This window comes from Carassius auratus, chromosome 34 (assembly GCF_003368295.1).
Source record: "Carassius auratus strain Wakin chromosome 34, ASM336829v1, whole genome shotgun sequence".
NCBI lineage: Eukaryota > Metazoa > Chordata > Actinopteri > Cypriniformes > Cyprinidae > Carassius > Carassius auratus.
This window is the reverse complement of record NC_039276.1, coordinates 21,487,709-21,511,907: the sequence shown is the minus strand read 5'-3', so window position 1 is coordinate 21,511,907 and position 24,199 is coordinate 21,487,709. Positions and strand designations below refer to the sequence as shown.

Sequence of the window (24,199 nt, the reverse complement as noted above, 5' to 3'; positions counted from 1 at the left end):
AACACACAAACCAATGGCATCCTAGTAACCACTCACAATCTTAGCACAATGGTGGTGAGTTTTGTATGCAGCAATCAGCACACACTTTCCCTTTCTTTGTCCTTACTTCTATTTTCTAGTTCTCTTGCTGATCTGATCTCTAATGTACCGAGACTGAGTAAACCTGGCCCTCTCTGTGGATGTGGGTTTAATGTAGCACAAAAAATGGCTGCATTGCTGGAGTGTGAAATCTCTTCAACAGCAATTGAGTGTCAAGGACTGAACATTTATACAGAGCCAGTGTGTGGATGTTACGGCCGGGACACACCAAACCGACTTCAAAGAACTAGCGGCGATGGAAGCCGTTGGTGTTGTCGTATCATGTCGGCAGCGTCGGACCAAAAAGCTGCACTGGAGCAAACCGTACAGACTACAGCCGACAGCAAACTAACACGTGCGTTCTGCACATGCCTGAGAGGAACGAACTATTCATATCTGCAGCTATTAATAGTAAATATTCGCCATTCAAAAGGAGAAACCAAAACAAAGATATGCGAGATAAAGGCAGATATACGAAATGTAAACAAAGCAGTGTCTGCTTACAATTTTGAATATCAGCAACGTTAAAAACTTTTAAGCGGCTCATATTGGTATGAAGTGTTCCTGTGGCTCAGTGGTAGAGCATTCCATAGCAGTGCAAAAGGTTGTGGGTTCGATTCCCAGGGAACACACGTAAGGTAATAAATGTTAGCCTGAATGCACTGTAAGTTGCTTTGGATAAAAGTGTCTGCTAAATGCATAAATGTAAATGTATGAAAACATTCGCTTATTAGAATGATTGGGAAACTTCATGCAATATTTAAACAGCCTTCTGTTTGTACCACCTTCATTCACATGCTTGTTTTCATCACTTTTGCTTTATTTCTCTGCACTGACTTGTTTGCTAAACTGAACATCCAATCAGAGGTCTCTCTCTCGCCGATGGCCCAGATGCCGATTCAACATTGAATTGGGCAAAGTGCTGCCGATGTGTGCCCGAGAAGGGCCGACGAGTGGAACAAACCAAACAAACTAGCCCGAATGTCGCTCACCATCAGCAAGATGATGTGTCCTGGGCTTTAGGGCTTTGAGGAAATTTTCCCACCGGTTAATCAACATGTGACAACACCGGTAATACCAGTATCACTGTGGGGTGGGGGTATTCCCTCTTTTTCTGTCTTTCCTTCACTTTTAAATAGCTTTTAAAAGCGTGTGTGTACATTTTACTTTCACTTTCAAATTTTGGCATTAAATAAATGCATTAATAAAAAGAATAAAAACACAAACAAATATTATTATACTTGTATATATAAAAAAACAAACAAAACAAAAAAAACGAAAGAGATACTTACTAAGACAGGAGCGTTTGGCAGCAGCACTGGCCCCTCCACTGCACAGATTCCCCCCACGATGAACCAACTCTAACTCCAGATTTGTCCTGAGAGAGAAATTTGCCATTTTCATTTTGCAAAGTCAAGCTTCAACCTTAATATTATCAATAGTATGCACTGCAGCACATTAACTTATTGGTATCCTTGCTGAAAAAAACAACAACAAAAGAAACCATTACAGAAATGTATATGGTTTACATTAAAACAATAACAAAATTCCTTTTTGTAGTGCATTTTGGGCATTATTCAAATAGGAATTACAATTGTTCTATTATTTCCAATCCTACCAATATAATTCATCAACACCAGACACCATTATAATTTACATTAAAGCCTAATATAATTCCCATCATAATGTTATATACAACATTAGTTAACAAACTAACAATGAAAAACATGTCTAAATAATTTATTAATACAAGTTAATGTTATTTTCAACATTTACTAATAAATTATTAAAATCAAGTGGTGTATATGTTAATGTTAAGTAACGGACCTGAGCTAGCATGAACTAACAATGAACAGTTGTGTTCTTATTAAAAAAATATTGACAAAGATTAATAAACATTACAACAAACATATTGCTTATTGTTAATGCATTAACTAATGTTAACTAATGGGACTTTATTGTAAAGTCTTACAGATAATACAGTTCCTTCAAACAATACAGTGTTATGAATTATCCATTAAAATTTCCATCAAACCAGGAACATTTCAATTATTATTTACTCCAGTATAGGAGTAAAAACACTAACACAATAACATAGGACAAACAAACAAAAGAACTAAAAGAAGAACAAGCCCACTAAACAATGAACAGCAGAAATAAACAAAAACAAAAATGGAGGGAAGGAGTATATGAGAGAATTCAAAAACAAACAAAATGAGTGGCAAAATAAAACAAAGAATGACCAATGAATAATAATACATGGACAAAAAGTATAAGACAGGTGTAGGACACACACAAATCACTGATCTGAGAACAGACTACCCGAGCAGGTAAACATCAGTCAATCATCTTTCAGTGCTGCTGAATATAATAGACATTTCACAAACAACACTCTTCATCCAGCTTTTTTCTAATGCCACAAATGATTAGAAAAGTTAAGCTTATATTACACAAACAAACACTGACCCATCTTGTATAGATGCACAATACATTTCATGCCTCTTTCTCACCTGGCCACGGAGTACATGAACAGGAAGTCATTGTCAGGTGACCCTGGGTTCTTCCCATAATCCATGTATTTTTTCTGTGTGGTGTTTTTAATGTCCTTTATAACAGATTCCATCTCTTTACTCAGATTTGACTCGGCCTGGGAGGGAGAGAGAGAGAGAGAGAGAGAGAGAGAGAGAGAAAGAGAGAGAGAAAAAATACACTTTGTGGAGGTCTCTGTTTTTTAGAGCAGAGTTGGCATGACAGTCTATGACACTGGCTAGAGATTTCGTGTTATGAGATGTTAAATCCAGCGTTTGGCGGTGCGTGAAGGATCATGTGAAGGTGAGTGGCACAAGAGATCTTACTCTGAATCCGGATGAAGAGATGAGAAGCACAGAACAGAAAACAGGAGAGAGGAGTGCGCTCTTATAAATACCAGTATGGGATCTCTCTGCTTTAGGCTGGCGCTTACTGGGAAAATGCCCAGCTGCTCCTGAAGGTCCTCCACTTCCTTCACCAGTGTGGACATGCTCTTGTTACTGGGAGTGTGCCAGGCGCCCGTCTCCATCCCCCGGCCAGGACGACAGGGCAAAACACTGTTGGCGAACTGACGACACAGCGGACAGGTGAACTCGCCTTTATCCACAGAAAACCCCTGAAGGACCTGATCGTTCTGAAAAAAAAAAACAAATACAGAGCAGAAGATGATGTCAGACCGCCCTTATTAGCATTGGCACAACGCTTCCCTGAAAGGTTCAGTTGAGAAGAAACAGGGGTGGATGAACCTCTAATGACACAACAGAGCAGAGTCTCAACTTATATTCTAAACATATTGTGGATTTGTACATGGTGCAAAGCATTGTGGAACCAACCATGCAACAATACAAGGCATAATCAGAAGAAGCCACTTTATATCAGAGAGCTGCATGAATGATTCCAGGATTATCTATTAGGTTAAATCAGTTAAGAGAGTTTAAATGCTAGGGAAAGCTATAGGATTGGAGGCAGTGCACAAAAACACAAGAGCATTTACAAAGTGTAGTAAGATGACTTCTAGAACTCCTCCAAATGATGCATCGCTTGATAAGTTAGAGCTTTTTACAGCACAGTGTTCAGTATAAAGAGCTGGTTGATGCTCACCCGTAAGGACTCCATGTAGGACTTATGACAGTCTATATGCAGAGTGTGACCGCACGTCTGCACATACACGCCCCCGACCCAGCCTATAGACACAGACTGCAGACAGGAACTCTGGGAGAGAAAAAAAAAACTGTGATTTTACGGTCTCACATGGTGGCTAATAACCCTTACCATCATGGTAACATCACTGTAACGCATTGGCCTCTTGAGGCTCACTGCATTAGTAAAGTAGGTGTGTAACCCTACTGAAACTGTCTCTGTATGAAGGGCTTAGGAAGTCATATTGTATTTATATGCCTCAAAAAGCAAAATAGAAAGAATGAGTTGTACATTGTTGGTGTTATATAGAGGTTATTGTGATTTTAAAGTGTGTGAATGAGTGTTTATATATGGTACGTACATCTTTAAAGTAGCGTTGCATAAGGGACAGCCTAACATCATGGGTCGCTCCACACGTGTCCTCGGGGGAGATATGTTCCTCATCCGTAGTAGGCAATCGCTTGGGTGTGTCACTTCGGCAACGGTGCCCCAACACTGAAACACACACACACACACACACTCTTTAAACATTGCAATCATGTGATAATTACATGGGTGAATTACATGGGTGAATTTAAAGTCATGGGTTTGTTAAAGTGGAGTTAAAAATCTACAATGATCTGGACCACGTCCACTACAATCTGTTACCTGCAGATGGAAAGCTGTAATGATACACATGTCCTAAAGCTGTAAAAGACCTTAGAATTTTTTTTTCTACAACAGGAGACTTCCTGGGCTCAATTTTATGTCAACAACATCTGACCACAGAAAAAAAAGCACTTTCAGTGTTAGTTAAACACACATACACACAAGGCAAACACTGGCTTCCACCTTCCTCTCTAGAGAATAGATATTGTCAGTTAACACAACAGTAGAAAAAAAAAAAAAAAAAAAATTATATATATATGTGTGTGCGCGTGTGTGTGTGTGTGTGTGAATATTGTATTTAACATACTGGGCTGCTTTGAAACTACATATTGTAAAAGGCCCTATACAAATCAACAATGTGCATTTTTGGTTTGGGATGAGAAAATTGTGACAGATTTTTTTAAGAACCTTGTTTAAAGTTGCCAACATTTCTTTAAAGTGTCAAACTGGACTTTCTGATACAAATAGCAGACTTCTCTCAAGTGACTTATGCATTGTTTTTGAATTTTTCTGCTGAAAAATTTATAATATTTTTCAGTCTATTACTTGTGCCTCTCTAAATGCACCTCCTGAGATTCAGCCTTTAAATTGTCCGTCTACTTGGTTCTCTAGTTTTAAAACGGTCACCATTGATTACATTTCCAAATTAATTATGACTATGAGTTCCTCCTACCTGTACCTTGGATCCTATTCCAACTCATGTTCTCAAAGAGTGTCTGCCAGCTATAAGTCCTCTCATTTTGAACATTGTAAATACTTCCATTACCACTGGACTTGTTCCACAAGCCCTTAAGGTTGCCTCCATCACACCAGTTCTCAAAAAGCCTGGGTGTGATGTGTCTGATCTGTCTAATTACAGGCTAATATCTAATCTTCCTTTTTTGGGGAAGGTTTTGGAACGCGTTGTTGTGTCACATCTTCATTCACACTTGTCCATGAACGAGCTTTTAGAACCTTTTCAATCTGGGTTTCGTTCTGGACATAGTACGGAGACTGCTTTGGTCCGAGTTATGAACGATCTCCTCGTCTCTGCTGACTCTGGTGCCCTTACTATCTTGGTGCTCTTAGATTTGAGTGCAGCCTTCAACACGGTGTGTCACTCTATACTGCTTGAGAGACTCGAGACCTGGCTTGGTATTTCTGGAACAGTGTTGGAGTGGTTTAAATCTTACCTGACTGATCGTACCCAGTTTGTTATTTTAGAAAATAATAAATCTAACGTTGGACAGGTGTGTCATGGTGTTCCTCAGGGGTCTGTCCTTGGCCCGATACTTTTTAAAATTTACATGCTTCCTTTAGGGCAGATTATCAGAAAGTATGGTCTCGGGTACCACTTCTATGCTGATGATACACAGATTTATATTAGCACAAAAACTATCACAGGTGTATTAGAAACCCTTTCTGACTGTCTCCAGGAAATTAAATTATGGATATACCAAAATTTTCTTAAATTAAATGGTACAAAGTCCGAGGTTCTTTTAGTTGGTACCCCTGCAGCTACCTGTAATGGTAAAAATTTTAATTTGGAGATTGAAAACAATCTACTGTCTGCATCACCACAAGTACGCAACCTTGGAGTAATTTTGGATTCTCACTTGACACTTTGAAGCACATATCAAGAGCATTTCAAAATCGGCATTTTTCCATCTAAGGAATATTGCTAGGATCAGGTCCTTTCTTTCATTACCTGATGCAGAAAGGCTTGTCCATGCACTTGTGACCTCTAGGCTTGATTATTGTAATGCCCTTTATCTTGGGCTACCAGCAAAATCTATTAAGCGCCTGCAACATATACAGAATTCAGCTGCTCGTGTTCTTACACATACTCCTTTTCGTCAGCATATCTCTGGGGTGCTTAGGAACCTGCATTGGCTCCCGGTCCATGACCGTATTGATTTTAAAACTGTTATCTTAACGTATAAAGCTGTACATGGAATTGCACCATCATATATATGTGATTTAATTACATTATATATGCCCTCTCGATCTCTCCATTCTGCCAACTCTCTTCTACTTAAACAGCAATCTTGTAGACTGAAAACGATGGGTGAAAGAGCCTTCTCTGTGTCCGCCCCCAGGTTGTGGAATGCACTTCAACTGTTAGGAATGCACCAACACTAACAAGTTTCAAGAAACAGTTAAAAACCCATCTTTTTAAGATGTCTGTGTCCTAATTGGTGACACTCGATGTATATTCTATTATACTTCTTGTTGTTTTCTTTTTCTTTTTTAATGTATTTTTAATGTATTTACTTTTGTACTGTACTTGTAGCGCTTTGGGTATAAGAAAAGCGCAATATAAAATGTATTATTATTATTATTATTATTATCATGACTTTAAATAGTGTCTGTTTGAAAGACATTTGGAAAGCAAGAAATAGTATGGTAACACAGGCAACCACAAAACTGATTTGACCTCTATAACATTGAGTCCCACAGGGCTCAATCCTTTGACCTCTCATTTTCAATCTGTATACACTCCCACCAGGCCAAATAACGCAACACAACAAAATTACTAATCATAGCCATGCAGAATAATGTTGCAAGTAAGACTATATAGTGTGCATTCAATGCATTAATGAATAAAACATTTGGATGCATTTCCATATACACAAAATCTCAAATTTCCTAAAATTTAGCAATATATCGCATGAATACTTGCCTTGAATGCTTAGAAATATAAATGCTAGTTCCAAGTTCTTGGTCTTGCACTAAAATCCTGATTATCTCATTCATTGTTGGCCTAAAAGACTATAGCTGACCACTGTTGAAACAGACACTGATATTGCTAATGTAAATGTGTGATACCTGAAGATGCCTGCAGCAGGACCACCAGTCCTGTGGGTCTGTCTTCAGTAGACGGACCGCTCTGGCCACAGATCACACAGTCATAGAGAACCTCTGAGTCCAAAGCTTCTGCCGAGCCCATGTCCATCACTGAATCGGTTTCAGGTGACTCTATTAAACACAAAATCAAACAAATCAACAGGCAGATAACAAATAAAAGGAATAAGAGAGCACAGGATTGTAGACTGGTAGATCACTAAATTTCCCTTCAAATAAAAGGGCTCGTTTCCACAACCTAGTGAGCTTCCCACAAATACTGTACACATATTAAGGACCAAATAAAAACTGTTCCAAAATATAGACAGCTTAATTGTTCATCCCTTACACAGGAAGCACTCCCAAAATCCACTGCAAAAATTTGTAGCCAAAAAAAAAACATCAAAAAAACAAGAGTGTTGATTATGAGGATTTCTATTTCATTTAAAGGTACTTTTTTGTAACGGTTCTGTGTTTTCCACAAAACCGTAATGCAGAGAGAAGCCAAGCATGAACGCATGAGATGGTGGTGCAAAAATCCAATAAATGAACATGAATTACGAGTGCAGTAGATTGGCAAAATTTAATTAGTTATATAATGTGGATCTGAATGACTTTTTTTGCCCTCTCCTGGTAAAATTAACAAATGGTTAATGGAGGTTAAGCGGTCATGCATTAAAAGCAGCAACAACAGAGCTAATGTAGTGTGAACCCTGTCTTTGTTCGGCATGTGTGAACTAAGCAGAATATTCAGCCATCTGTGAAGGTCAGTATCTAAACACAGTATCCCAAAACTTAGTGATTATAACATAATATGGCTATACAACATCTGCTGCATTTGCATTTCTTGCTTTCTTCTTCTCTTTTCTCTTACAGGAGACTTCCCGGGTTCAATCATGTGTCAACAACATTTGACCAAAAAAAAAAAGAGCACCTTCACAGTTATTTAAACACACACACACACACACACACACACACACACCTTCCACTCTAGCATATAGATATTCTCAGTCAATACAAGAGTAAAAAAAAACAATGCAACTTATTGCATTTAGCTACTTATTATAATGATTAGTGCTAAAATGTAGAGAGTATATTTTCCTTTCTTTAAAAGGTAGCATTCCCAGTAACAAATTCTGACACCACCTGACTTATTCCTAGGGATTAATTACCTTTTCTAAATCACTCCGAAATGTTAAAGAGCATGTTCGATTTCAGAGCAGATAGAGGCTTTGTAAATGTCAGCGTGTGTTTGGATTGATTTATAGCTTAAGATGCAGACTGCAGAGACAGAAGTCTATTGGGAAATGAAACGTTTGCGTTGGAAAGTTAACGTGACAGGGTTTGCCTGAGGCACCCTACCTGATACTGCTGGTACCCACCAATACACCCGTCCTAACTCAACACTACCATACCACATACTGTGACATCTAGTCCTCAAATGCGGACAATTTGTGACCTTTATTCACAGTAAAAGAGGTCAAAATTTCAAATACCATGATGGTGAAACTACTTTTTGTTGATTTCAATAATAATTTCCTTCCATCTACCTGTTTTTATCCAGAAATACTTGCTCATCAAAAACACACAAGCATACACAAGGTTCACAGTTTAAAACAGACGTCTGCCGGTCAACACATCAGTCAAGCTCTTATTATACAGTAAACAAGATTAATGAAGCAGACCACTAGATTACAAACAAACATAGTAATTAACACAGTCGACTTTTAAGGTATTGGCTATTTGAGACTATATTATGGGCACTCAATTTCTCTTTGATTAAATTTATATTGAGCGGATTTGATTTCTGATCAGGCATTGATCTAAACTCCTATCCCTGTGTAAACACCTGTCTCTGCTCTTATCCCTGCTGTAAGGCATCCAGTACAGCTCTGAGATTCATTACCATATGCACACACGCTCCAAATGCTGGCCCAATTTATCCAAAGTGACTTGTGATTCATATCTGGAAAACAAATGGAGCCTGTACATCAGAGCTCAAGAGAATGTTTTATTCTGACAAACGCATGCACGTACACCTCTATAATACAGACACCGCTCAATGTCAGCGGGACATCAGCCTTGGGTGCCTGAAGCTAATATTTTAACCAAATCTCAGCGTCAGTTTTAGCATTTGTTGTTGACTTCTGGGAAGCATAGACAAATCCTGTTTCTCTAAACAGATCACATATGATCCCGACTCCGATAACACCGCTCTGTAATAAAGTTTGAGAATTTCAGCAAACAAAAATAGTCAGCAGAAAAGCCTCATCACTCATGTCTTAAACACATTGTCATTCTCTCTTGATCTCGGTGACCGGCACACAGCAGAATAGCCCTGAAGCACACTGATACGGCCCCTGAGGATCACACACACACTGTTCTGCTAAAAAGGCCATAGGGAGTGTGAAAGGCAGAACAGAGGCAATGTGAGTCACCTTCCTTCAGAGAGTAAGATTACAGCCCACAGCTTCAGCCTTCAAGGACTTCTGCGAGTTTACCACGTCCTCTAAACTATGTGCCAAACTGTGAGGTAATGGACTGTAAAATGATAAAAGAATAGTCGAAAGGAGCATGATTAAAAGCAGAACTTTAGCTAAATAGCTACAATAACATTCCTTCATGTTCTTGAAATATCAGACCAATACCATAATGCTTTCATATGCAGAGCTTTCTGTATGAGCTATTTTAATTAACAATTAGGATTTATTTAAACAGACTAACTTTACCCAGAATTCTAAATTCAGCATTTTAAAAATGTTTTCCGATATTTCTGCAGTCAGTTATAGTCCTTTGCTATTTTTCAATGCCAGAACGTGTCTCATTTAAATGCCCCCCACGTCCGGGCCGGGTTTCGCACATCCCAAATACATACAGAACAATAGCCACAGACAGACCGAAAAATAAGGTGGAAATACACACTGATTAAAAATGCATGCTGTGTCTTTAGATCAGACAGACGTCAGTTTGAAAATCAGTCAAATAGACATGAATCTTCTCATCTACTGATTAACCGCTGGAGAGACTCATCAGATGTGCTTCAGAAAGGTCAGAAATGAACTTCAGCTCACCGACATCCATGGCAGTCTCCATGAAGCTCTTCTGCCTGGAGGCAAACTCCGCCAGCAGCTTCTGCTGTCTCTCTCTGGCCCTTTGACGCCTGCAGATGTCAACACAGAGATCACATGCATCATTATTAACTGTTCATTAGGAAATGTACATTTTCTGAGGCTATGAATGATGGGTTAAGAATCAAATGGGGTTGAAATGTTGACGTTATGATAATCCGACTACATCTGATGAGCGTTTGAAGGACATATTTGATCATCAGATTTTGAAGGCTGGCGTATATACTCGTCCTCAGACAATCATTGAGTACATTGGAAATGCTTATTAGTTAGGGGCACACCAACTGAAATTCTGGTCAGTCTATAAATGTATTTAATTTCTTGTTCATTCATTTATTCAACATTTCATTCAACAAAGTATTATCCTTTTGGAAATTCTATTTGTGGCGGTCAGTTTTGATATAGTGACAAGTCACAAATAACTCAATGGAAGCACTGAACACTAGGGCTGTCACTTTTGTGAAAAAATCATTTTCGATTTTTAAGACATAAGTGTTCATTGAATCGATTGTAAAATCGATTTTCCATGTCAAAAAAAAAAAGAAGTTTCCTTTTTCAACGTCAAATAACGGATGAACATAAAGAGAGCGCTGGAAACGCACAAGTCAGGTGCATTTATGATATAAGGCAATTCAAAAATCTCCAAGATTATTTTAAATAATGATTCCATCCATTTCAAACAACTGTTCCGAAAATTAAACTTTAAATGGACTTGAGAACCGGCCATGTGTGTTTTTTTATTGAACGTAACCGACACTTAGGCTAGGCGGCACTAGGCAAGCATAATAAAAGGTGCGCAAGGTGGGGGTATTACTGCCAATTTTCCACCACAAAAGCCGGTCGCTGTCAGCTTGCAATGGTCCTTTTCATAACTCAGAATCTCCTGTAACTAGATGCGCGAATGAGGCGAATTCGCGTCTACTGTGCCGCGAGACATCCAGACGTGCGTAAATGCGTCTTTACATTGACTTAATATTGAAATAATTCGCTCCAGACGCCAGACGATCTATTCGTGTTTTGTGTGAACGCAGCATAAGAGGTCGCTTTAGACGTCACTGGCTCTTATAGGAGCGCAAAATTGCTGGTATTTTCTGTCTAGCTTTCGCAAGGCATACTGCACTTTCGGATTTCTTTATTTTCTTTTTCTGCTTGTTTGTGAGTTTTTTTTTTTTATATATATGTTTTAATTGTTTAATTCTTTTAAAATTAATAGTGTACATATTTGGTTAAAATCGATTCCCTATTTTCATTTTCAAACTTTTCATGGTTGGTCCAATCGATTGTGCAATCGATTTTAGAACTAAAAGTGACAGCCCTACTGAACACTGCTATAAATCAAATGGCCATTGATAACAAGAATAAAACATTTCACACGTATTACACAGCCTCCAGCTTATAACTACTTAACAGTGTGATGACATAGTGGAGGATACTGTCGGACCTACGCACACATTTCATGAGGAAAGTTAACGTGCACATTATAATCAGCCCAAAAGTTTCTACTTTCACATGCAAATGACTTACAGTATGAATATGATAACATTCCAGCATCAATTCTAGAAGGGTAAATTGTAATTACGCTTTCAAAACGAGCTGTGTTGACCTGCCATTAGCTGAAGATGTGTGTGAACAAGCTGCTCCATCTCTGGCCCTGTCCCAAATGGCACCCTAAACCCTCGGGGTCTTCTTCTAAGTCCACACTTTCGTGACGTAATGCCCCATTTTGACTGTCGGGTAGAAGACTGCTGCGGAGCTCGCCCCAGTGCAGGCTCAGCAGAAGTGCGTATCGAGGGTGCATAACAGCCGCAAAACAGCACACTTTTGAACGCTAAAATTAGGAAAGGGACATTATAAGTCTGCAAGACCAAAACTGCACATGAAGTGTTCCAATTTGGACAGAAACTTAGGGAGCCATTTGGGATATGGCCTCTCACGCAGCCTTGGGGAGCTCCGCAACAACGCTTAGCTGCCTGCTGTGCGCCTGCCTAGAAATCAGCCTAATCTGCAGCACTATCAGCCGATGCAAATTAATAAATAAATCCTGTTGGTTAGTTGGTTCGACATGCTTTGCAGAAGACATCTGTCCCATAATCAGAGATGCTAACGATTGGTTTATCACTCGTTCTATCACCAATACAGAGTATTGAAGAACGAAAGATAGAGAAAAAAGCCATATTTTTTCTCTGATACACTATGCAAACATAAAAGAGCATGTATAATTAATTCTAAGGCTCTGGGAAAGGGTGCAAATGAAACGGGGAAGACACACACACACACACCTCTCTTCCTTGTCCATACTCTTCTTATCTCCGGGACTGTTCTTCTTGAGCGGTATGGGTGGACACACTTGCCCACAGATTTCCTGTAGGCACCTCTTGCTGTGCCGGCTACGGGCGGCAGCTTTGGCCAAGACTCTCTCGATGGCTGTTAACCCATCTCCGTGCGCGTGATGGGCTGGATCCACCTCGGCCAGCCAGCTCAGAGACAGAGAGTTCTGCTTGCCAGACAGTTTCTGGTGCAGCTTGACCAGGAGAGACAGCATGCTCTCACCGATCTCCAGGATCTCGGTCACCAGCTGCGGAGGCGAGCCGGGCGGCAGCCAGCGAGAAGACGAGGACTTGGGCCGCACCGCCTGACTGGCCTCGTGGTTACTGCGGTTTATGATCTCCTGGAACTTCCTTCTGCGCTCCGCCACTAGACTGAACACTTGAGCTTCACGCAGGTTCTGAGGAGAGACCACACACGCAGAATAAGCTGCTTGCAGATATATGTCTCCAAGCACACCAACAGCACAATCACTGTTACTCTGAGTCATAGACACTCACACCAATAAATTCACATGCTATTATAAAACTATCAACCCTCTCGAGGTTGAGTCCGGATGTTAAATTACTCTAACACATGGTCTTTTATAGAGCCAATTACTTTTATAAAAGGATGTTAAAGTGAAAATGGTTTAATAATTATTATTATTAATAGTAATAATCAGAATGTGTAGTAATAGTATTATTTACAATTTGCATTAATACAAGATTGGAGTCAATCAGCATTTTAAAACCGTTTTATATGTAGTTATTATATCCAAATCAGGATATCAGAATGTGGAGTTGGGAATATCCATTTTATGGTACATTTATCATCATACTGTATAACTTTTAACCAGTACGTGTCATTCTACACTGTAAAAACAAATACAGAAATTGTAACAAACTTAAAGAAAAAAATAGGAGTTTATTATTATTTAATGTGAACTGAAGAATACTCTAAACACGCTGCAAGCAAAAACGGTTTTGTTCACCTTGGTTAGATACTCAAGTTGTTCACGTGTGCAAATGCTCTCCTAACTTTCCAAACTGAGTCATCTGAACAATATAGTGTTGAACAATACTGCTTGAAAACATTGTGTGGAAATTATCATATAAATAATCATTGTTGTAAATATTACTGGCTTCATTTATACTGAGTTAGCTGTCATATGGATCAGAGTTCATATTTTCACTGAATTAATATTTGTTGATCATCACCATGTTTGAGAATTGTGTGTTGAGGTGGATCTCAGTCTGACTTATAAATTATATGCATTGGTCTATTTATAAACCCGTAATCTCTAACTTGTGCTAACTATCATAAGTGCATTCATTCAAGCAGTGGATGACGTAGACGTAGCGTAATCGCAAGCGTCTGTGAGAATATGCTAGTTTTGCAAAAACCAAAGTTTGTTAACTTCAGCAAATAAATCCTCCATAATTTTTCTTTACAAATCTTAATTCTCTACTTCTAATTCATGATTGGTGTTTTGTTTTGCTCTCTCCGCTGTGCTTCTTCATTCATCAATTCTCACCGGACTTTACACTATTCCTAAATCATCCGCTGGAATGAGCATATGTCCAACAGTTAGCGGTTTTAAAGTTTTAAATATGTATATATTTCTTACAAAAATGCATTGATTCGCTTCTGGAGGCCTTTATTCACCCCCCGGAGCCGTGTGAGGCACTTGTTATTATGGATGAATGCACTTTATTGGACTTCTTTTTGGACTATTCATTGCCATTATAAAAGATGCAAGATCAAAATCAGATCACACAAATGCAAAAACTCGTTCTGTGTGTTCAGCCCCTTTCAAAAGCCTGTAAGGCAAATCCATGTCCCGAAATTTGCATGCAACTCAAACGAGGATTCGGCTTTCTGAACCAGTAAGCAGCCCCAGCGGAAGTGTCTCATTAGAAACAGTTATTAGGCAAGTGACATTTGCTGCCCAACGGGGGAAACCGAAGGCCAGGAAAGAAGATCACAGAGGACTTCAAACTCCAAGTGAAATACACAGAGGTGATGCAGAAGGTTAGACTACTTTAGTCTAGTTTAAATGCATTCATGACATTTCTGACTCATAACTGGAAGAACATATTCTTGAATCAATATGATAAAAGATAATTCCTTGGACATACGGAGAGCTAACCTTTATGGGATGTGTCAGCTGTTCATAGAGTGTTTGATTAGCATGCTGATCTCTCTGAAGTGGATGAATATTTAATGATGAGCACTGAACCACTGACCGCTGGGCTCAAAACCCATTATATCACATCACTACAAACACATGCGGTTAAGGCAAACTCCCTCTCATCACTTACACTCATCTCTTGCTAGAAAATACTGTGAACACCTCAAAAAGCAGAAGAAAACAAGACAACAATGCACAGACAAAACCACAACACACACACAATCACTGAAAACTAAATGTAGCACAAGGTACATCATGACCATGCTTTTTTTCTTGTGCACTTATTTGTAATTTGGCCAATGGTATGATGCTATTTTTGTGTGTCTGGATCTAGGAGTTCATCTCTATTTTTTTCTGAGAACTGAAGACTTGAATAAACCTTTTTAAAAACATTTTCATTATATTACATTAAATCTACACACGACTCATCAGAGAACACAGAAAAAAAAAAAGAAAAGGTTAACAGTAAGTTCCCATAAAACAAAGTGAGAAATTGATTTTCAAAGATTGACATTTCATGTAATATTACATTAAAATACTGTTAAATGTTTTTAAACAGTAAACAAAAAGGCAAATCTAAGTATACAGTCAGGCCCACAAATATTGGCACCCTTGGCAAATATGATGAAAGAAGGCTGTGAAAATTAATCTGCATTGTTAATCCTTTTGATTTTTTATTTAAAAAATTCACAAAAATGTATCCTTTCATTATATAATAAGAATTTAAAATGGGGGGAAATATCATTATGAAATAAATGTTTTTCTCTAATACACATTGGCCACAATTAAAGGACACCCTTTTATTGAATTATTTTTAAACCTCCATTTGCCAGTTTAACAGCTCAAAACTGTCTCCTATAATGCCTGATGAGGTTAGAGAACACCTGACAAGAGATCAGAAACCATTCCTTCATCCAGAATCACTCTAGACCCTTCAGATTCCCAGCTTCTCCTCTTCAGTTCACTCCTCTCATGTTCTGTAGGGTTCAGGTCAGAGGACTGAATTGGCTATAGCAGAAGCTTGGTTTTGAGCTCAGTGACCCATTTCTGTGTTGTTTTTGAGGTTTGGGTTTGGGTTATTGTACAGTTGGAAGATCCAAATATGGCCCATTATAAGACTTCTAACAGAGTCAGTCACTTACTGATTTTTTTATCTGTTGGTATTTGATAGAATCCATGATGCCATGCTAAACAAGTAGTCCAAGACCTCCAGTATAAATATAGGCCCACAACATCAAAAATACAGCAGTATATTTCATTGTACACATGGGGTACTTTTTATCCCTGTTTTCACCAAACCCATCTTGAATGTTTGCTGCTAAAAAGCTCATTTTTTAGTTTCATCTGATCATAGAAGCCAGTCCCATTTAAAGTTCCAGTCATGGCTTATAACTGAATATGCTTTAGTTTGTTTTGGATGAGCTAGGAGAATTTTTCTTGAAACCCTCCCAAACAACATGTGATGATGAAGGTTCTGTTTGACTTTTTTTTTTTAAAGGTTTTCTGAACCAGAAACTCAACTATTTTCTGCAATTCTCCAGCTATGACCCTTGGAGAGTCTTTAGCCACTCAAACTCTCCTTCTCACCACACATTAGGACGATATAGACACACGTCCTCTTCCAGGCAGTTTTGTAAAATCTTCGGTTGATTGGTAATTCTTAATTATTGCCCTGATGGTGGAAATGGGAATTGTCACTGCTCTAGCTCTTTTTTAAAGCCACTTCACCAATTTGTTAACCTCAATTATCTTTTGCTGCACATCAGAAATATATTCTTTGATTTTTCTGATTGTGATGGATGATTAAGGGCATTTGGGCTTTGTTTTCCCTCCTCTTTATATTTCTGTGAAACACGAAGCAATGGCTGGATAATTCATGTTTATAATCATGCTGGAGTGCTCAAAATTGTGAATATGAATGGGAATATACTTCAGAGATATTTTACTCATAATAATTTATAGGGGTGCCAATAATTGTGTCCAACGAGTATTTGAGAAAAACATTAATTTCATAATGATATTTCCCCTCCATTTAAATTCTTATTATCCAATGAAAGGATACATTCTTGTGATTTTTTTAAATAAAAAAATCAAAAGGATTAACAATGCAGATGAATTTTCACAGCCTTTTTTGATCATATTTGCCAAGGGTGCCAATATTTGTGGGCATGACTGTAGGCTATTTACAGTGGAAAAACTAAACTGATATTCCCACAATTCCCTTTACATTTGAAACCATTTAGTTTAAATAATTATTGTTTCTTAACAGTTTTTGTTATTAGTTCTGCACATTTGGGTTTTATTCTACATCTTCTGTTGTTTGATGAATGTTTATTGCATTATTTTATTGTTCTGTGTGTTCCCACAATGACATGTTTTGTGTTTTAGTGTGAATTACTTCACCTTCTGTATACTAGTGTAATTCAGCTCATGGAAACCTTTGATTCTTCATGTTCTTCCTCTTTTGCCAGCCACATTATTATTACGGTAGTTGTGTTTATGTTAAAAGGTAAAAAATAGATTTTAGCAGCAGTGTTCATTATTGGATATAATGGTTTCTTAATTTTTGTAAATTACAGTTTTAAACAGGTTGTTCTGTAAATGTTTCATTTTTTATTGTATTTATTTACAGAATTATTCTGGAAACCACAGATGCCAGGATATTTTTGTAAAAACAACAGGATTCTTTTATAGTGCACAATATGGTTCAAGAGAAAAAAAAATCTTCTGTATTTTTGATCATAAATGCAGCCTTGATGAGCATAAGAGACACAGTAAAAATAGTAACTTTTGAACTGTAGTGTATATGAACCTAGGTATTTGGCAAAATATCTTTTTGTTTTCATTTTCACAAAAGTAGTGAAGCGGTCATGTCTTACAATATTAAAGGAGTCATATGACGTTGCTAAAAAGAACACTGTTTTGTGTATTTGCTGTAATGCAATGGGTTAACGTGGCTTAAAACCCAAAACAAAAACAAAAAAAACATTATTTTACACAAACTGTTCATTATTGTTGCTCCTCTATGTCCTGCCTTTCTGAAACACATCGATTTTTACAAAGCTCATCGTTCTGAAAATCAAAAATCGTTCAGTGCTCTGATTGGCCAGCTATCTAATGCGTTTTGAATGGCTGAATTCATCAAGTCATTTGAGTTGTTATTGTTATGCGTTTACACCACTTGACTTTTTTTTTATTAATATAAATGTTTTTGCAAATGTTAGAAAAGGTCAAGAATACAAGATCGCATTTTGTTTGACCATTCATTTCAAGCTACACTTTCTTCCAGTCATCATAATCTCACAGAAGCTTATTTGTCACAGACCCACTTACTAGTGTCAGTATAATTATAGGACATTTTAACAAGAAACGAGCAACAGGTCTATAAATATTTCAAAAGTCTACAAAACAAAACGAACAGTCATTCTAATTCAAACCATCCAAAACAAACTCTAGAAATAATTTCACATCACTTTAAAAATCATTCCCAAATCCCTCTACCTCTCTCCAATTTCCTGTCAGCCTTCTGGAACTCTGTGAAATGAGAGTAATGCTGTCAAACGATTAATCGCGATTAATCGCATCAAAAATAAGTGTTTACTTACATAATATGCATATGCGTACACTGTATATTTATTATATATATATATATATATATATATATATATATAAATAAATGCACACACACGCATATATTATATTATACAAACAAACACTTATTTTGGGCGCGATTAATCGCGATTAATCGTTTGACAGCACTTAAATGAGATACTGATGTCATCGACACAACAGCACACAGGCAACAACTTGTACAATCCCAAACACAAAAGCTAGGAATCAGAAGACGCTCACACCTGAGAGAGTGTGGCTCACCTGTCCGAAGCTGCTGCTCTCAGAGCTGGTGCTGGCTGGAGTCTCTCGTTCTCTCTCCCTCGCTCTCTTTCTCTCCACCTCAGGTGCTGTCTCTGGCACTCGAACACGCACAAAGTTGATGACGTGATGGAGGTTAGACAGCAGACTGGTGCCTGGGAACCAGCTGTCATGGCAGTGCTCCTCAATACAGGGCTCCTAAAAAAACAACAACTCAAATAGCTTGGAACAACAAATATCCTGGAATCCTTATCCAAAGCACTGCCACAAATAATCTAGTCAGATCTAACCCTGATTTAATTAGTCAAGCGCTAATAGAGTAATTCGAGTTTGCCGGCTGGTAGTTGAGTTGAGTAAGGATACTACTTTATTTCCAGGGAAACTGAAACACATGGAAGTTGTGTTGAAGCCAGCCAATCAGGGGTGCGTTTCCCAAAAGCATCGTTAGCTAACTATGATGCTAAGTTCTATTGAACTCTATTGATAACGACAGAACTTGCAACCGAAGTTGCTTTTAGGAAACAAACCCCGGACTGGATCTTACAAATAACAATATAATAATTTATTTAGGGAAAAATGCTCACTTCTTCCACTTGATTGTCCTGGACCGGATTATCAAGTCCAAGTTCTATCAGGTAGAGCACCATACACAACACATGTTCAGACATGTTCTGATGATCCATCCAGATCTAAACAAACATAACAACAGTTATCAAAAGACATGTCATTCTACTAAATGAACCAGACATCTACACACAAAACAAGTCAAATTAAACCACACACACACATTTTATTCCATGACCAGTTTCACCTTGTAAAGCAGTGTAAAGATGACGATATGAAGGGTTTTGCAGTGCAGGAGGCGCACCAGTCCTTTATAGCAGGGGTGCAGAGGGGTCCTCTCTTTATAGGGCGGCCAGGGGTTCCCCGTATGAACGCCTGACTGTTTCAAACTACAAAAGCCAAAAATACTTATAGACAATCATTCAATAATGCAATTGGCTTTAGCATAGTAATACTAAAATGCATAGTAGCATACTAAAATGTAAAATCTAATTATAAAAATCAAACAAATCCTTCAGTGTAATCATGAAACACAACATAATATTTCACTTAAAAATGTCAATGCTATCATTATTTATTTGATTCAAAGAATCCAAAAGGAGAGATTTATTTAGCATAATTTCCTAGCTGCTCTTTTCCATTTGATGTTAATGAATGGGGAACGTGGGATATCAGTCTCCAAAATGACAGAACCATAAAATTATAAAAGTTGTCCACAGTATACAGTAAAGTCATACAGTATAGTCATACAATAGCTTGGGTGAGGAAAAGACCCAAATTTAAGGCTCTTAAGCCCGATCATGTTCAACTCTTCAGTGGCTGTCAAATCAAATATGGTGTTTCTTGAGAGACATCAACAACATGGAGGCGGATATTTCGCAAAAAAATAGCTTAAAAAAAATAAATAAATAAATAAACACACCTTGTAAAATGGATGGTTTTGTCATTTTGGAACTGAACAGACCTGAGTCTTCATTCGCTTTTCATTATATGGAAAAGATTGGCCAGTACACTCCCAACATGTTCATCTGGGTTTGTTATTCGGTCACACATATTCACTTGTAACTACGATTTTTGCCTCCATAAACTCCTAATTTGCTGCTTATTAATAGTTAGTAAGGTAGTTGTTAAGTTTAGGGTCAGATTAAGGGATCTAAAATATGATCATGCAGAATAAAGCATTATGATGTGCTTTATATGTACTAAGAAATGGCCAATATGCTAGTAATAAGCGTGCTAGAAGTTAATAACGAGAACAGCTTCTTAAAGTGTTACCGAATTCACAGTGTTTTAGGATCTAAAGTACAGTATGAGACCCCCTATAAGTGTGTGATTCCACAAAATGATAGACTAATTAGACTATTAGTCAAAAACAGACATGTATAAAGCATGTTACAAAGCCCACATGATATTATGGAGGCAAAGCAACAGAAGACAACATACACAACTGCACACAAAGTGTAGCTTCATGAGACGCAGCTGCCCTGCTTTAAAGACATCACTGACTCCATTAGCACTGAAAGGACCGTGGGATAGAAATATTTAGTCCTCTTGACAGATAATGCATCATTCAGCGGCCAGACCAACACAACCAAAACATATTCACAAACTGACCGAGTCAATGTGACGCCCCGCTGAAAACCTCTCTCGTTCTAACGCAGCTACCGCAAAACTATCATTTAACCAGACCACTGGTTTTATGAAGAACACAATATGCAATATGACAAAGAAAAATATTGTCCATTTTTAAACTATTTTGGGTGCAATCACTTGCAACGTTAATGGATAACATCCCAGTCTGGACACTGAAAGCATTTATCACTAAACCATTTCACTCAGAAAAAAACAACATGTATTCCTACAGTGAAGTGAATTGCAGTTTAATAAAATAAAATACAAATCTGGTTTGGAATCACTTTAGGCTGCTGACGGTTTTTTTTATAACTACCATGTGGCTACCAAGGCTGTGGATGGAGAGCCAGTCTGTATTTGAGGTGTGATTTATTGGTTCTCCTTTAACTGGAAAAACCCATTTCAGGTGTAAGTTCCTCCATGAACACCTTCCTCAGAACAAGACAAGTAGTGACCCTGAAGAAAATGACCTCTATTACGCAGCGGCCCTCAAACTCAAGGTCAGCAGCGTACACAAGCAAGCCACTTGAGGCTCCATAGGTGAAGAGTTTGGCTTCAGCATGATCAACGACCACATCTAGAGACTGTACACTGAGGGATCTTGATTTGTGAAGCAGTGTTTAAATGATGAAGTGAATGTTAAAATGAGGAGGTCTTTAGAGACTCACAATGCTCCGTATCGATCCATGGCCGACTGCACGTCTCTGCGGTACACTGTGCGTAGAATCACCATTATAGGGTCAAACTCTTTCTCCCAGACCTCCGCTGGAAAACACACACACACACACACAGAAAATAAACACAGGGTGAGTTATGAAAAAGGAGAATAATTTAGAAACCATGTGGTGAGAGCTTGATGGCCAGAGAGTACAGATACATACTGTCCTACTGTTATACAAACTCATCGTTTGAATGCTGAAACACAGTATAAATACTGATCAACAAGGAATGGATTAAAATATCCTCATGTTTAGTTGACTCCTGTTACCTCAACTCATCGCATTAGTTAAACTACGGCACACTTGACCAATAGGTGTCCAAAAAAAAACAAAAAAAAAAAACAAATTTGTTTATCTAATGAGCATGAAAGTATGAATTCTGGTGGATCTGAAAATTCAATAATACTGAAAACTCAGAAGGAATAAAACACTTTTCAGAGCAAATGTGTTAAGTATTTCACAATATTACCTTAATTTTTTTTTTTTTTTTCAAATACATGCAGGCTTGTTGAACACATGAGACTTCTTTGCATAACATTGTAAAAATCGTACCAACCCCAGAACCTAAAAATGCCAAGATCTTAAAAATCAATTAGAGCTGAATTTCCAATGTACATAAATATGTTCGGTCACGTTGTATAACAGGAATGAGAAACAAACACAGAACTACTGCTGGAGAGAAGACCCTTGTGTCCTAAACGCTACAGTCACAGAGTCACACTGCCATCTGGAGGTAAGGAGAGGCACACACAACATACAAAACCATTGAATTTACAGAAAAATACAATTCTAAATACTAAGGCAGCTCACCTTTGGGCGTGTACATGCCCTGCTGCATGGATCCTCCCGGCTCAAACACCGGGGCTTTGAAATCAGCTACAGCAGCCAGCATCTCCTCAAAACTACAGCTGCCCGGCACCACACCGCTCTTAGGGTTGGGGTTCTCCGGGATCTACAACCACACTCAAGGACAACACTCAAACTCTAATGTGATCAAAATATTCAAGAGGTCAATAATGTGGTAACATTAGTTACACAGGAAGGCCCGTGTGGTTGGGAACTTTTGATTTGTGTGTTTCCATTATTTCAAATATTGCATCTTTAAAGGTGTCATATATTACTTCTTATTGTCATTTTATTTAGCTCCAATTATAAGGTTAGTCTTAATTAAGGTTGTCCAGTTCTGTTCTTTAAGAAACAGGTGTGAAATGAGCAATGGTACTTTGGAGAGGATTTTGGTTTGGACATACATCCTTTTATATCAGCATAATGTTATGACACGTCTTTTTGGGACTGGGGTTCTTTCTTAACCAAAAGAGTCCTCGTTGAACTTCCTGTGAGTACATCATGCTTTCATGGTGAAAGGATACAAGATCCAGCAGGGAACTGTGGGTACGATCATTCATACACAACTGTGACACAATCTCCGCTCTCAAAATCTCATCATCAGACATCCCTGCGATGACACACACAGAGAGAAAGACACAAGCTAATATCTCCATTGAGTTTCCAAAAAAAAGAAAAAAACCTACACACAATGCACATGAAACATGCTGATGTATGATCTGAAAGACAACTAGGTTTAGTTAACACAGAACAGTTCTATAGAAACATGCTTTCAAAATACAGGTGAGAGTCCCATTAATTATAATAGCTCTTATTTATAGCCAAACTGTGTGAATGTAACCGCATTCAGACCTCTAACAGTCATATTCTGAAGGCTCAGATTTACCAATCAGAATCAGCATGTTCCAGTGATAAATCTTTTGAGCTTGATATTGAGATGGAGAAGCTATGCACCTAAGTGTACTCTGAGACTGCTGAGGATGACCAGGAAGGTGAGCGCTCCCTCCAGCATGGGTCTCTCCTGCTCCGAGTCCAGCACTGCGTTTTGATGCTGAGACGCCATCGTCAGCAAGTCCACCACCTTGAACCTGACACACACACACACACAGAGTTTAGGATCCACTGGGGAGTGTAAAAGCCCAACCAAAGAAAGAAATGTGTCACACCTCTCAAACACTGAGGAAATGAAGTAATCTGGATCCAATCTAGATGCACACACCTAAAAACCAAAAAAACTAATGAAACATTCATTAACAGTCACAAAGGCTCAGATTCTATTGAAGAAAAGGTATGTATCCTGTGTGTCTTCTAACAACTTCTTAAGTTCAAATATTCACATGATGTGCTGGCAAAGGGTTCTGGACCCTGGATGAAGTCCTATTTGAGCACAGAAGTGTGAGATGAGCGAGCGAGAGTGAGGGTGTCAGCGTGTTACCTGCAGGAGGTAGATGTCCGGGTCAATCATGGAGTTACAGAAGTGAGACTGGACATAAGTCATGGCCTGACCTTTAATCTGCAGCCCGTTTCTCACCCACATGTTACTGTGGATCTCAGACAGGCTAGCCTGCACACACACACACACAGAGATCAACACATGGGTCCTGTCTACTTGTCACACACTGTTGCATTACCATCGTAAAATCACTTCACATGCCAGAAATGAAATGTGAGACATTACTGAAGATTTATGACAAACGGCTGCTTCAGCAGCTTTTAATGCACAA

General features: G+C 38.3%; 1 protein-coding gene across 7 annotated transcripts in view; it reads right to left on the bottom strand.

Moving 5' to 3' along the window:
• ubr3 (ubiquitin protein ligase E3 component n-recognin 3) overlaps positions 1-24,199 on the bottom strand; it is a 49,244-nt gene that overhangs the window by 10,266 nt on the left and 14,779 nt on the right. For 2 of the 7 annotated variants that reach the window (XM_026218615.1, XM_026218616.1), the window contains exons 14-31: positions 23,911-24,039; positions 23,642-23,694; positions 23,430-23,563; positions 23,000-23,085; positions 22,440-22,581; positions 21,579-21,675; positions 19,526-19,667; positions 19,299-19,403; positions 18,718-18,912; positions 18,346-18,378; positions 12,626-13,071; positions 10,290-10,378; positions 7,204-7,353; positions 4,109-4,242; positions 3,709-3,819; positions 3,005-3,241; positions 2,589-2,725; positions 1,371-1,456 (exon numbers count right to left, since the gene is read on the bottom strand). In XM_026218615.1, the coding sequence (XP_026074400.1) occupies positions 1,371-1,456; positions 2,589-2,725; positions 3,005-3,241; positions 3,709-3,819; positions 4,109-4,242; positions 7,204-7,353; positions 10,290-10,378; positions 12,626-13,071; positions 18,346-18,378; positions 18,718-18,912; positions 19,299-19,403; positions 19,526-19,667; positions 21,579-21,675; positions 22,440-22,581; positions 23,000-23,085; positions 23,430-23,563; positions 23,642-23,694; positions 23,911-24,039 (2,506 nt within the window). The remainder of the gene's footprint in view (positions 1-1,370; positions 1,457-2,588; positions 2,726-3,004; positions 3,242-3,708; positions 3,820-4,108; positions 4,243-7,203; positions 7,354-10,289; positions 10,379-12,625; positions 13,072-18,345; positions 18,379-18,717; positions 18,913-19,298; positions 19,404-19,525; positions 19,668-21,578; positions 21,676-22,439; positions 22,582-22,999; positions 23,086-23,429; positions 23,564-23,641; positions 23,695-23,910; positions 24,040-24,199) is intronic. The other 5 variants (XM_026218618.1, XM_026218621.1, XM_026218619.1 and 2 more) reach the window with 3 other exon arrangements.